Source organism: Magnolia sinica, chromosome 7, assembly GCF_029962835.1.
Source record: "Magnolia sinica isolate HGM2019 chromosome 7, MsV1, whole genome shotgun sequence".
NCBI lineage: Eukaryota > Viridiplantae > Streptophyta > Magnoliopsida > Magnoliales > Magnoliaceae > Magnolia > Magnolia sinica.
The window spans coordinates 43,596,005-43,610,653 of record NC_080579.1 but is presented as its reverse complement, the minus strand read 5'-3'; the positions used below and the strand labels follow the sequence as shown (position 1 = coordinate 43,610,653).

At 37.9% G+C, this 14,649-nt stretch overlaps 1 protein-coding gene and 1 long non-coding RNA gene across 17 annotated transcripts in view; both read right to left on the bottom strand.

Moving 5' to 3' along the window:
- Window positions 1-864: 864 nt before the first annotated feature.
- The window catches only part of LOC131251312 (uncharacterized), a 35,485-nt gene continuing 21,700 nt past the window's right edge, over window positions 865-14,649 (bottom strand). Inside the window, exons 1-8 of one of the 16 annotated variants that reach the window (XR_009173738.1) lie at window positions 6,745-6,877; window positions 3,843-3,949; window positions 2,406-2,493; window positions 2,011-2,150; window positions 1,867-1,927; window positions 1,599-1,759; window positions 1,108-1,206; window positions 865-981 (exon numbers count right to left, since the gene is read on the bottom strand). Coding sequence is in view for 3 of the 16 variants with exons in the window: in XM_058251963.1 (XP_058107946.1) it covers window positions 1,620-1,759 (140 nt within the window). In the remaining 13 variants the exon portion in view is untranslated. The other 15 variants (XR_009173736.1, XR_009173730.1, XR_009173729.1 and 12 more) reach the window with 15 other exon arrangements.
- LOC131251313 (uncharacterized) lies at window positions 3,123-6,818 on the bottom strand. The gene is made up of 2 exons (XR_009173742.1): window positions 6,741-6,818; window positions 3,123-3,281 (listed from the first exon to the last, which is right to left on the bottom strand). It is a non-coding gene; the product is annotated as an uncharacterized LOC131251313 (long non-coding RNA).

The following is a 14,649-nucleotide window of genomic DNA, read 5'->3' as shown; positions in this document are numbered from 1 at the left end:
CCACTAGAATTTTAGATCAGGGTGAAATTTTTCCCTTAAGGGTTTCATGGGATTCTGTGTCACATGGACCATTCGGATTAGATGCCCATGACACATGTACAAAGGTAACCAAGTGCGTAGGCGAACGTGACTCTATATGCCGAATGCTCAGCTGCGCACCAATTCGCACGGAACTCATGTAAGAACTCGTCATCATACATGATGTGACTCCAAAATCTAAACAGTCCACATGAAGCAGCACCTCATGAAACCCCCTAGGCCCAATTTTTACTTTGATCCAAAACTTTGGTAAGCAATGCAAAATGAAAACAGTTTCCTCCCTTGATTTGCATTTCACTTTGCTATGGCCCACCAGAATTTTAGATCATGGTGACAATTCTACCCTTAGGGATTAATGGGATTCCGCATCACATGGACAGTTCGGATTAGACACCCATGATATGTGTTCAAAGGTGCGTACGTGTGTGCAGGTGAGCATGACTTTATATGTCGAATGCTCCGTTGTGCACCAATTCACACGGAACTCTTGTGAACATTTTTGAGAACTCATCAAATGTGATGTGACTCCACAATCTGAACGGTCCACGTGAAGCAACACCTGATGAAACCCCAGGGCCCAATATTTAGTTTGATCCAAAACATTGGTGGGCTATGAAAAATGAAAATGGTTTCCTCCCTTGATTTGCATTTCATGGGCTATATGTGGTTCACAAATCTAGCCCATCTATTGTATGTGTCCCACTTGGATGAGGGGTCAGACCAAGTGTTAGCCGCATTGAAAACCATCTGTGCCATTTGTAGTTTTAAAAGAGAAAGACAGCCAATGGCATAAAATATATAAATGTGATCAATACAAGGAGCAAACCTGGCTGAGCACCAAGTTCAATCACATGTAACTTTGATGTAATATGTCCTGCATTGGTGGTCCTTGAGGCAAAGGCAATAAGAATGAAGAATGAAAGGGTTTTCATTTCCAGCAACCTGTTTAAGCCATGAAGATCATCAAAAAAAGTATCAAACCAAGTCAAACAACAGCAAACTGAACAATATATGGGTAGGATATGTTGGTATGCAAGATGATAAACAAAATGAAGGAAAGGCCCACACCTTTAGTGAAGCAAATGATGCAGCATGTGCTTCAAGAGCTTAACTACGCTGCTGATCCACAGAAAAAAGCTACATATTCCCCTTCACTAGCTGTGGCCTCTACAAGGAAAATTGGAAGACAAAATAGAAGAATTAGAAACATAAAAAAATTCAAGGTTATAACATAAAGGGATAGAATTTATTTTCAACTACTACTGAATTCAAATCTAATCACTTCCATGATTGAAGGAAACAAAAGATGTTGAGGAAGTAGGCCATCTGTTCCAGGGTAATATGAAGCAGAAAGCGGCATCACATGATAAGATCAAGCTCCTAGTAAACAAGCTCAGTACTCTAAGGTGCATGGAAACAAACACAAAAGAATCTCTCCGGCAATAAAACTATATGATTAATAAATTCATCGGCTGTTATTTACAGTGTTAAAATCAGCAATTAATTATTCATTGCTGATATTATTTCCAAAAAATAGTTGCATAAAAATATGAAATTACCTGCAAATGGGTTAGTTCAAACTATGAACAGGCATCATTCTCTCCTCTTTGAGCACAAACACAAGAAAGGCCTCTTCCAAGCCATGACGCTGATCTTGCCAAAACCTCAGCTGAAGCAATACAAGGTTCCTCAGATTTAGAACTTTTCGATAAGATCTTCACTGAAATCACATTTCCGAAGGTGTTATTTACAATAAACAAGTTTCCAAGGGCATGAAACTTTCTTTGAAACCAAAATTGACAAGAACTGCATGTAGAAAGAAAATACCCAGATATTGACAAGTATTCTCCGTAACCCTTTATAGGAATTCCTCATCGATATCCTTGTACTGCAGGAAATCCAGAATTTCAATAGAAAACTCAAAGATGCAAAAGGAAAACAACAAATAAACAGAGATGGAGAGGGATTTACATTCACTGCTTCCTGCTCAGCTGCATAAACAACACCTAACATGAGTGGCTTATAACCCCATATAGAGTACAGGACATTCCAGGAAGCTTGCAGAAGCCATAAGTTGAGAACTTAGAAGAGGTCTATTCAGTCCCAGTGAACTTCAGAAATGGAATGGTCGAAGGAAATACCACATGAAATATTTCAGAAGTAAACAAGTCTGTTTAGCAATTTACAGCCTTCCTAACATGACCATGAAAGAAAGCCAACAAAAAGGTTTACACCCTTCAAAACATTACAAACTAAAATTTTCAGGATGGACTCATAAATGCAAGCATCATCAACTGGAAGGTCAAGAATTAAGAGACAATCTTTATATGATCTTCGAACATGAAATCTAGGATAGACCATCATACCTTTCAAGTCAGGCTTCCTTTTGACTTTTGTCTTGTTCAACCTATTCACTATCTCATTCAGGCGCTTCTCTGCTCTCACGGTGCGGACCTATACACAAGCATCACAACCAGTTACAATTAGAAGGCCCTATCTCTTCACACAATGAATTTTTGCTCAGTATGCAGAAAGAAGCAAGCTGCACAATGCAAAATCATTCATGCTAATGGAATCTCAAAGGATTGATACGATAACTACTGATATGATCTAATTCATAAGTTTTTACATAATAGCTTATGTCAAATTACAGGTAGAGTTAGTAGGACCTGTTGAGAAAATTTTCAAGAAAATGAATAGTGTTGATTAGACAATTCTGACTGTGAAAACAATTCCCCGTAGGAAATTTTCAGAACAAATCCAATAGTTAGAGAAATAACATAATGCTAAAGGTAAGATAAATTCCTACAGAGAAAAACAACATTTTAATGCTAAAGTAATATTTAGACAATGTAGGAAACTTAAAGAACCATGAATTCCAATGGTTTTAACAAACAAGCATCAACGAAACAGGGGCTAGGACTGCTCAACTAATCTGATTTTCGGACTGTAACTTAGCAACAATAGTTTCCACAATGTAAAACCATAAGCCCATCTCATCATTACCAGCCCAACAAGAGGCAAAACCCACAATAAAAACATCAACAAAAATAAAATTAGACAAAGGTAGAATGCAACAAAGATAGACACCATTGAGTTTCATCGGGTGCAAAGTGAAAAGCCTTTCTTGTACGTGTGGTACATGTGTACAATGATCGGGACAATTGCTTTGTGGTCACCAGGTGGACTGCCCATACCCAAAATGCAAGGCAATCTGAAAGGGTGGCCATCCGGTCAATGGCCTGCAAGGTACAGTTAACTCAAAATACAAACATCCATCCACATTCAACAGGCGAAACTTGCCATAAATGGGTGGTTAGAGCAGTCCAATCTTTGTGCAGATGAGTAACGTAAGAGCACATGGCAGGCATCGAGGACCTGTGCCAAAACGAATGCGAAAGACGAGTTGCATCTTTCAACAAACAGAGTAATTTTCAAACTGAGCATACTTAAATGAGAGAAACTGAATTTTTAGAACTAAATTGAGAAATGACAAGATTTGATATGCTATATGAAGTTGCAGACACTTTCACATAGATGAATGCTCCAGAAACCGAAATTAGATAATTAGCTAGGAATGTTGTTTTACAATATGGAATTTTTACATAGAGAAATCTAGGATCCATAAATGCATCAAGAACCTGAATTGTTAACAGTCCAATTTAGGATCCAGGTCATCTACATAGACCGTAGATTATGGGAACTCTAGAAATCAGGAGAAAGCCACAACATGATATGATGCTACTTGCCCCAAGTACATTTACAACTAGGATGACAAAAATATGAGTGAGATAGTAAAATACCACATAAGCTTCCAAATCATTGCACCTCTTTACGTTGCTCTATTTTAGTAATTGGAATATGCCTCTTTAGACAAGGTATGTTGGGTTGTTCTTCAACATTATTAAACCTAAATGTAGGCAAGAATATCAAAATAAATTAGTTCAGTATGACAAGAACCTAAAAAAAGACAGAAATTGTAGATGAAGCCAAAAGATTATCGGGTGAAAATAAAATTGAAGCAAATAGATACGATGTTAACAAATGTGTACACTTGATATATAGTGAGCTCGAAAGTCGAATTTGTGCACTGATAGACTTCAAGATCTACCTAAATTTTTTAGCATGAAATTTATCTTTAGAGTTGTTTAACATGTTGCTCTACAATGGGATTCTCACATCCCAGTTCCCAATCTAGAATGAAGTTCCCATGCACAAGCCTTAACCAAAAAGCATGCATACTCTTCAAGAAGTGTGACTCTCTCTCTCTCTCTCTCTCTCTCTCTCTCTCTCTATGTGTGTGTGTGTGTGTGTGTGTGTATCAACGATACTGAGAGAATAATGCCCTTTATGAAAAAATAACAGAAAAAATGCTAAAAATTCATTTTTTTTAGATTCCTAAGAGGATTTGGAAGTTGATTGGGAAAAAAAAGATGATTTGGGTGGGGAAATCGAGATTAGAGCGAATACCAACCAGAACCCAATCAGTGAGACATAAGTCGATCCTATGCAACTACTTGGACCTATAACAAGATTGAAAGAAATAGAAAGAGGCAAAATCAACTATCAAATTCTATATTTATAATCAATTACGGGTCCGAGTCTTCAAGAACTAGACCCGGACCCAAAAGGACTCGGAAACTCATGAGATCCTACACAATTAACCAGGTATGGAACTGTAGGAACCAAACACATTTAATATTTAGGGAAAAAAAAAAAACCATTTCTTAAGCCATATGGCATTGTCACGTATCTCAAGCAACTTGTTTAGGATGTTCTTCTCATACCGGTCTTGTTTTATGGTAACATAACCTGAATTTTAAATGGGTCCAATTTCTTGGCCTTAATCTTGTTAAAATCAAGTCATATTCCTGGGTCGGATCCATCAAGTACCCCTAGCTTTGGAAACCCATTGACAACCCTACAAGCCCTAGTGTGACCCGTTTGATAAACGAGTCAAATTTGGGTCAGGGGGCCAGTATTAATTCATTAAATTAATGGGTCGGCTGCTTTCGATTTTAACATGACTTAGACCAAACCCATTTTTTTTTTTTTAATGTCTAGGTCTAAAACAACAGCTGTATTCTTAAATGGGTCGAGTATAGGGCACCCCTCGGCCCAACCTAACCCAACCATTTGCACTCCCTATTTTACTAGATGACTATTGTTGTCTCACTTTACTAATCTGGAGGGCTCAAGAATGTTTAAACCTATTTCAAAATATCAAAAAAAATAAAACAAATTGATGTTTTAACTGTTAAAACCCTACCTGCCCACATAGATTATTAATTGGTTGGGCCAAATGTTTTGCATATACCACCTTTTGCTTGCTATGACTTTCACTTTACTTCTTTCATAGTTTTAGAATTGCTTCCAGTTTCTCTACCAAGCGGGTATATATATGTGGCTACTATGTTTTGGTTACTACTATTTTGTTATGTTGTTTTTTGTTATATACATTTTGCATTTTTTTAGTTTTCTTAATGGGTCTATTGTTATCTCAGGGTCGTTGTCTCCATGGCTGCAAAATTGTTCCAACTCATCAATGAGTGCAAGATCTTGGCAACATGGTTCTTTTGGAGAGGTCCCAATGCATTTTGGACTACTTGGTGAGCATCTTTATAAAATTATCGCTCAGCATGCAACCATCACCTACTTAATGAGCCCATCAACTTACCTATTTGATCATCAACTTTATTCCACTAGTACTTAATGGTCCCATCAACTTACCTATGCCTTATAGACATCATGCCTTATAGTCTGCACATCAATGCCTTTTGGACTACTTAATGAGCCCATCAATGCCTTTTGGACTACTTAATGGACAACTTACATATTCGACTAGTCTGCACATCCAATGCCTTATAGACATCATGCCTTATACCTGAGTGGGCTTCACATAACTCTTAGAGAACTTTGTTGAAAGGGTTGTTAAGGGGTTGAGTTCGTGTTTCCTAGTACCCCCGTACCTAGGCCTAGCTAACACAGATCGGTTCTTTCCAGGTTCAAGTCTAGTTTTGAATACCCAGAACCAAATCCAATCAAGTTTAGGTATCTCTTAGGGTACCTATTAGAATATCCTAACAGTAAGACACACATGGGCTTTGCAAACCTCGGGTCCCAATTTGAGGGAAATGATCAAATCATGTAACCATAACCACTTTCTCCAATTTAGCTAATGTGTTTCATTTGCATAAGTAGAAGCCATCGCTCTTTCCTCTTGCTTTATGCTCATTCCAAAAAAACTTATCTTGCCTCAAGGATGTTTTGAAAAACATGTTGCTACTTTTTTACATACTTCATTTGACTTTTGTGGATTAGAAACATTTTATTTGGGGTTATCTTTATGAACTAAAGAGACAACATGCTTGGTAAATAACATCTAAATGGCGTAGACTTTTTGCTTGCCAAGAAGGGGCATATTGCCCTCTATTGGTTGTGGGTTTCTTCATACTCTCTAAAGTGATTCCTCTTCTTTAATGAAGTCTAATTATTCATAGTAACAAATAAATAGAAACTATCGAACACAAGGATATGAATGACAAGTCGTTATAAGTGATGGTGAGAAATTGCTACAATAAAACACAATTGACATAATGAGGCTACTAGCAAAGAGCATTGGCTTTGAAATTCAACCCAAGCATTAAAAATGAAAAAATTTAAGTAAAATAAAATATAAAAAAATCCTTGAGTGCATTCACTTACAGTTGAAGTCCCTTGGTCGATGACACCATGTTTGCAAGTTAGATCAAGAGGCCTTTCCAGCAATCGCAAATACTAGTGCAAAAACAAAAGAATGCATACGAAGAGATGGCATATAATGGTAAATACATAAAACCAGGCATTGTAAGGGAGACACCCATATCCACAATAGCACAATGTTTTATACATTATTCATCCATTAAATCACAAACCTTGCATGTATAACTAGTATTTCTTACTCAATTTCTTTCTATCACTATGGATAGTTATCGTATGCCATTAAAACAAATGATACTCTCTCAACATTTAGGATAAAGATTCACGAACAAAATGAATGGAATGCCTTTTGCTCACGGACTTCTAATAGAGAAACTTCCAAAGGAGTATAGAAAAAGTAAACTTTTGGAACTAGACATCCTTATGGTTAATTGAATAATAAAAATAACAACATTACGATGTGAAATAACCAAAATTCCATTCGAGTTCCATAGTTTCAAAAGTAAGATACTCTTTAAGCAATCTTGAGAGTAATGCTCTATGTAGACTATAGCATTTGAAAACACTCCAGAAATGTTAAAGGCTCCAACAGTGTTATTTCTTCTCTCAATTTGTCTCAGACAAGCAAAGACAATACAAAGATCAAATTGCTTAGGGATGAGTTATAGTAGGAGCAATTGTTGAAGATGCCATATGATCATGGATGGGTGATCATAGTTGTGATGATAGTTTCACGGGCATTATGAGCACAAAAGGGCCCGGAAAAAAAATAATTTAACTGAAAAAAGAAAATTACCCTAATTCTATAAAAAGTTTATGCAGCAAGGTGACAATATCAACGTTGGATTGGTCATGGTCTTACTTTCAAATCCTCAACTTTACAAAGGGAATAAATTTCAAAGGAGTTCAGAGAAGTACCCATACTATTAGAACTCCTTCATGTTAATTGGCCAGACAAAACAAAAACAAAAAAATCATTATGATGTGAAAAAACCAACAAACTATTGGATTCCATAGTTTCAAAAGTAAAATATTTTCTAAGCTCTCTTGAAAGTTAAGCTCTATGTAAAGTCCAGTATTTGAAAACACCACATAAGAATCAAAGGCTCCAATGGCACTGGTTCTTCTTGATATTTGGGTCAAACAAACAAAACGATACACATGCATAAACGAAATAGAAACAATTTCTCAACGATACAAGTTGTACGATGTTAGTTGTTTTCACAAACATCAAAAGCATGAGCGCGCATGAAAAAAAAGTATTTTAAACGGAAGAGTTCAAAAAACGAACAATTGCTTAACAAGAGCAGGACTGCTATCATGTGCACATATAGTTTATGAAGCAAGGTGACACCATCAAAGTTAGATTGGACACCGTCATGATTTGACCTTGAAATCGAAAATATTTCTTGATGAGATTCTAACACACCATTAGTGAGGAGTTCAGAAAAGTACCCTTACTATATAGAAGCAAATACTAAGTGATACAAGCCATAAGATGATTTTAGCACACCATTAGTGAGGAGCAGTGACGAAACATCAAGATTTCGAGAGTCATTCGCCCAAACTTGTGATGGGTTTTGGGATTTTTTATTATTATTATTTTTTTTCATCCTTTTAAGGTGAGACCATTCCCTACAGATGCACGCAATCACCCACTAACCACGTGCATCAGAAAATCCAACACACTTAAGGTCACTACCAATGAGCCCTAAGGACTTCTCAAAGAGAATAACTTTCAAAGGAGTTCAAAAAAGCACCCTTACTATTAGAACTAGACATCCTTCAAGTTAATTGGCCAAAAAAAAAACATCATTATGATGTGAAATAACCAACAAACCATTGGATTCCTTAGTTTCAAAAGTAATATATTTTCTAAGCTCTCATCAAAGTTAAGCTCTATGTAAAGTTCAGCATCCAAAAACTTCCCGTTATGCTCTCTTCATTTTCTAAGCTCCTTCAACTATTTTCTTCTCTTTTTTGTACTCTTTCTTGCCGTTCTAATTTTGCTATAGCAACGATGACAAAACACCACACTTGTAAATTTTGAATTTTCTTTTGTTTTATAAGGTGTCCCCGACCCTTTAAGGCGAGACTATTCCCTGCGAATGCACACAATCACCTGCCAACCACGTGCATCGGGTAATCCATAAGAAGGGGAACAGAACTAAACTCATGTTTTAGGGGAGCAAACCCACTGTTCCCTGCGAATGCACACAATCACCTACCAACCACGTCCATCGGGTAATCCACTAGAAGGGGAACCGAACCGAACTCGTATTTTAGGGGAGTAAACCCACAACCAAAGCCATACTCCCAAACTCGTGACGGGAAATCCACAGGGAGGGGAATCAAACTTGGAGTAAGCAATTTTTATACAAGGCAATACCGTCTACCCATATGAGGACTTCGATAATAGCAAGGTTTTAACTAATTTGATATAAATTTGCTCATAGAATTCTAGAGTTTAACATTTGATCCACTATTGATAGATACCACAATCCTCTTACTCGAATTCTAAATTTCTTCCCCTAGCCACTTTGACAATAAAAAGTATAGATTGGAATGTAAGGATCAAAGGCTTTGATGTATTGATTTTGTTTTAGCATAGATGGTTCTTTGGTATTCTTCGTATCAATTTATTTCTTAATCATTAAAATTTTCCTAGTGTTTGATTCTGGCACAAAATCCTTTTGAAAATGATGCATAAAATGTGTCTATTTTAAATGATGCACCAATATTTTCAGCTAAAAAAACATTTTGTAATGAGTGACTTCCTAATCCAAGTAGTGTCCTTATCCAAGCCTAACTTCATCTTTGGGTAAGAGTCTGACTATTCTTATTTGTCTTGATCCTAATTAAAGATCGACCGTTATTACTTTGATTCCACAGCAAATCAACCCTTGTGTAAAGTGGTGTGAGATTTTGCCTATTAAAGATAATCCAATAAAAAGTAAGTCATGTGCACATTCATGGAACCTTATCCTAATGATTAGGACAAACCAAAACCTGAAAATGATCACAGGGAAGGAGTGAAGTGATAAGAGGTAAGGTAGGATTTCTAATTTGAATAGGGGATGTAAATGGACTTATCGGTCGAGCGAACAACTTATAAGCAATCAAAGTCGGTCAACCAACACCCGATGATTAACCCTTGATAGATCCACTTTGAAGAAAAAAGAGATCTATATATTGAAGTTCGAGCCGAAGAATTTGACTAAAGACGCCATGCCGTTTATGTAATTCTGCTAGTCTAAGAGTAGCACCCATGCTTTGGTAGTTGCCACCGCAATATATAACGACCTAATGAAGAGAGCTAGAAGCCAAGGCCGCCCGGAGTGCGCTATAGTGCACCTTACTAGGTTGGGGCTTCGTTTTTCAGTAGATATGACGTCCCCCTCCTAGTGACAGCGTGCATCTGAACTCACTAATAGGAAAGGAGAGAAAAACAAAGCAATGCCAACTACAGAGTCAATCCGTTATTCATCGACAAACGAAGCTCTCATTCAGTTGTTAAGCATCACTAGCTTAACCCTGCAAGGGCGGGATGAAGTTTGAAAGGAATGGACAGGCATAGGCTTAATAGTGAATGTAGAATTGAGGGTTTCAGGAGACTCCAGATGTGACGATTTAAAAAATAAATAAATAAATCCCCTATTACACCACGTGCATCGAGTAAACCACGAGCAGGGGAATCGAACTCCTGTCTGTGGGGAGCAAACCCACGACAAAAGTCGTTCGCCCAAACTCATGACGGGTAATCCACAGGAAAGGGAATCGAACTTGTATTTGTGGGGAGCAAACCAAAGTCATTCTCCTGAACTCGTGTCTGTGGGGAGCAAGCCCACGACCAAAGTCGTTCACCCAAACTCGTGACTGGTAACCCATGGAGAGGGGAAACGTACTAATGTCAACCCAAAACCAAAGTCATTCGCCTAAACTCGTGACGGGTTTTGGGATTTTTTTTTTCATCCCTTTAAGGGGAGACCATTCCCTATAGATGCACGCAATCACCCGCCAACCACGTGCATCAAAAAATCCGACATACTTAAGGTCACTACCAATGAGCCCTAAGGACTTCTCAAAGAGAATAACTTTCAAAGGAGTTCAAAAAAGCACCCTTACTAATAGAACTAGACATCCTTCAAGTTAATTGGCCAAAAAAAAAACATCATTATGATGTGAAATAACCAACAAACCATTGGATTCCTTAGTTTCAAAAGTAATATATTTGCTAAGCTCTGTTCAAAGTTAAGCTCTATGTAAAGTTCAGCATCTAAAACCTTCCCGTTAAGCTCTCTTCATTTTCTAAGCTCCTTCAAGTATTTTCTTCTCTTTTTTGTACTCTGTCTTGCCGTTCTAATTTTGCTATAGCAACGATGACAAACACCACACTTGTAAATTTTGAATTTTTCTTTTGTTTTATTACTACATGGTGTCCCCGCCACTCTAAGGCGAGACTATTCCCTGAGAATGCACACAATCACTTGCCAACCATGTGCATAGGGTAATCCAGGGGAAGGGGAACAGAACCAAACTCGTGTTTTAGGGAAGCAAACCCAATGTTCCCTGCGAATGTGCACAATCACCTGCAAACCACGTACATCGGGTAATCCACGGGAAGTGGAACTGAACCGAACTCGTGGTTTAGGGGAGCAAACCCACAACCAAAGCCGTACTCCCAAATTCGTGACAGGTAATCCATAGGGAGGGGAATCAAACTTGGAGTAAGGAATTTTTATACAAGGCAATACCGTCTACCCATATGAGGACTTCGATAATAGCTAGGTTTTAGCTAATTTGATCTAAATTTGCTCATAGAATTCTAGAGTTTAACATTTGATCCACTATTGATAGACACCACAATCCTCCTACTTGAATTCTAAATTTTTTCCTATGGCCGCTTAGACTATAGAAAGTATAGATTGGAATGTAAGGATCAAAGGCTTTAATGTATTGATTTTATTTTAGCATAGATCATCCTTTGGTGTTCTTCTTATCAATTTATTTCTTAATCATTAAAATTTTCCTAGTGTTTGATTCTGGCGCAAAATCCTTTTAAAAATGATGTATAAAATGTGTCTATTTTAAATGATGCCCTAATATTTGTAGCTAAAAAAACATTTTGTTATGATTGACTTCCTAATCCAAGTAGTGTCCTTATCCAACCCTAACTTCTTCTTCGGGCAAGAGTCTGACTGTTCTTATTTGTCCGGATCCTAATTAAAGATTGACAATTACTACTTTGATTCCACGGCTAATCAACCCCTGTGTAAACTGGTGTGAGATTTTGCCTATTAAAGAAAGTCCAATAAAAAGTAAGTCATGTGCACATTCATGGGACCTTACCCCAACGATTAGGACAAACCAAAACCTGAAAATGATCACGGGGAAGGAGTGAAGTGATAAGAGGAAAGGTAGGGTTTCTAATTTGAATAGGGGATGTAGATGGACTTATCGATCGAGCGAACAACTTATAAGCAATCAAAGTCAGTCAACCAACATCCAATGATTAGCCCCTTGCGGGTTCAGGCTATCCTGGCCCCTGATAGATCAACTTTGAAGAAAAAAAGAGATCTATATATTGAAGTTCGGGTAGAAGGATTTGACTGGAGACGCCATGCCATTTATGTAATTTTGCTGGTCTAAGAGTAGCACCCATGCTTCGGTAGTTGCCATGGCAAAATACAACGACCTAATCAAGAGAGCTAGAAGCCAAGGCCACCCGGAGTGCGCTATAGTGCGCCTTACTAGGTTGGGGCATCGTTTTTCAGCAGATATGACGTCCCCCTCTTAGTGACAGCGTGTATCTGAACTCACAAATAGGAAAGGAGAGAAAAACAAAGCAATGCCAACTACGGAGTCAATCCGTTATTCATCGACAGACGAAGCTCTCATTCAATTGTTAAGCATCACTAGCTTACCCCAGCAAGGGCGGGATGAAATTTGAAAGGAATGGACAAGCATAGGCTTAATAGTGAACGTAGAATTGAGGGTTTCAGGAGACTCCAGATGTGAGGATTAAAAATAAATAAATAAAATAATAGAAAATAAAAATAAAAAATCCCCTATTACACCACGTGCATCGAGTAAACCATGAGAAGGGGAATTGAACTCCTGTCTGTGGGGAGCAACCCCATGACCAAAGTCGTTCGCCCAAACTCATGACGGGTAATCCACAGGAAAGGGAATCAAACTTGTATCTGTGGAGAGCAAACCCACGACCAAAGCCATTCTCCTGAACTCTTGTCTGTGAGGAGCAAACTCACGACCAAAGTCGTTCACCCAAACTCGTGACTGGTAACCCATGGAGAGGGGAAACGAACTAATGTCTGTGTGGAGCAAACCCAAGACCAAAGCCATTTGCCCAAGCTCGTGATGGGTTTTGGGATTTTTTTTCCGTCCCTTTAAGGTGAGACCATTCCCTACAGATGCATGCAATCACCCGCCAACCACGTGCATCAGAAAATCTAACACACTTAAGGTCACTACCAATGAGCCCTAAGGACTTCTCAAAGAGAATAACTTTCAAAGGAGTTCAAAAAAGCACCCTTACTATTAGAACTAGACATCCTTCAAGTTAATTGGCCCAAAAAAAAACATCATTATGATGTGAAATAATAACAAACCATTGGATTCCTTAGTTTCAAAAGTAATATATTTGCTAAGCTCTGTTCAAAGTTAACCTCTATGTGAAGTTCAGCATCTAAAACCTTCCCATTTAGCTCTCTTCATTTTCTAAGCTCCTTCAAGTATTTTCTTCTCTTTTTTGTACTCTGTCTTACTGTTCTAATTTTGATATAGCAACGATGACAAACACTACACTTGTAAACTTTGAATTTTCTTTTGTTTTATAACTACATGGTGTCCCCGCCCCTTTAAGGCCAGACTATTCCCTGCGAATGCACACAATCACCTGCCAACCACGTGCATAGGGTAATCCACGGGAAGGGGAACAGAACCTAACTCGTGTTTTAGGGGAGCAAACCCACTGTACCCTGCGAATGCGCACAATCACCTACTAACCACATGCATCAGGTAATCCACGGGAAGGGGAACCGAACCGAACCGAACTCGTGGTTTAGGGGAGCAAACCCACAACCAAAGCCATACTCCCAAACTCGTGACGGGTAATCCATAGGGAGGGGAATCAAACTTAGAGTAAGCAATTTTTATACAAGGTAATACCGTCTACCCATATGAGGACTTCGATAATAGCTAGGTTTTAACTAATTTGATTTAAATTTGCTCATACAATTCTAGAGTTTAACATTTGATCCACTATTGATAGACACCACAATCCTCCTACTTGAATTCTAAATTTTTTTCCCCTAGCCGCTTTGACTATAGAAAGTATAGATTGGAATGTAAGGATCAAAGGCTTTGATGTATTGATTTTATTTTAGCGTAGATCGTCCTTTGGTATTCTTCTTATCAATTTATTTCTTAATCATTAAAATGTTCCTAGTGCTTCATTCTAGCGCAAAATCCTTTTGAAAATGATGTATAAAATGTGTCTATTTTAAATGATGCCCTAATATTTTTAGCTCAAAAAACATTTTGTTATGAGTGACTTCTTAATCCAAGTAGTGTCCCATCTTCCGGCAAGATTCTAACTGTTCTTATTTGTCCGGATCCTAATTAAAGATCGACAGTTATTAGTTTGATTCCACGGCTAATCAACCCTTGTGTAAAGTGGTGTGAGATTTTGCCTATTAAAGATAGTCCAATAAAAAGTAAGTTATGTGCACATTCATGGGACCTTACCCCAACGATTAGGACAAACCAAAACCTGAAAATGATCACAGGGAAGGAGTGAAGTGATAAGAGGTAAGGTAGGGTTTCTAATTTGAATAGGGGATGTAGATGGACTTTTCAGTCGAGCGAACAACTTATAGGCAATCAAAGTCG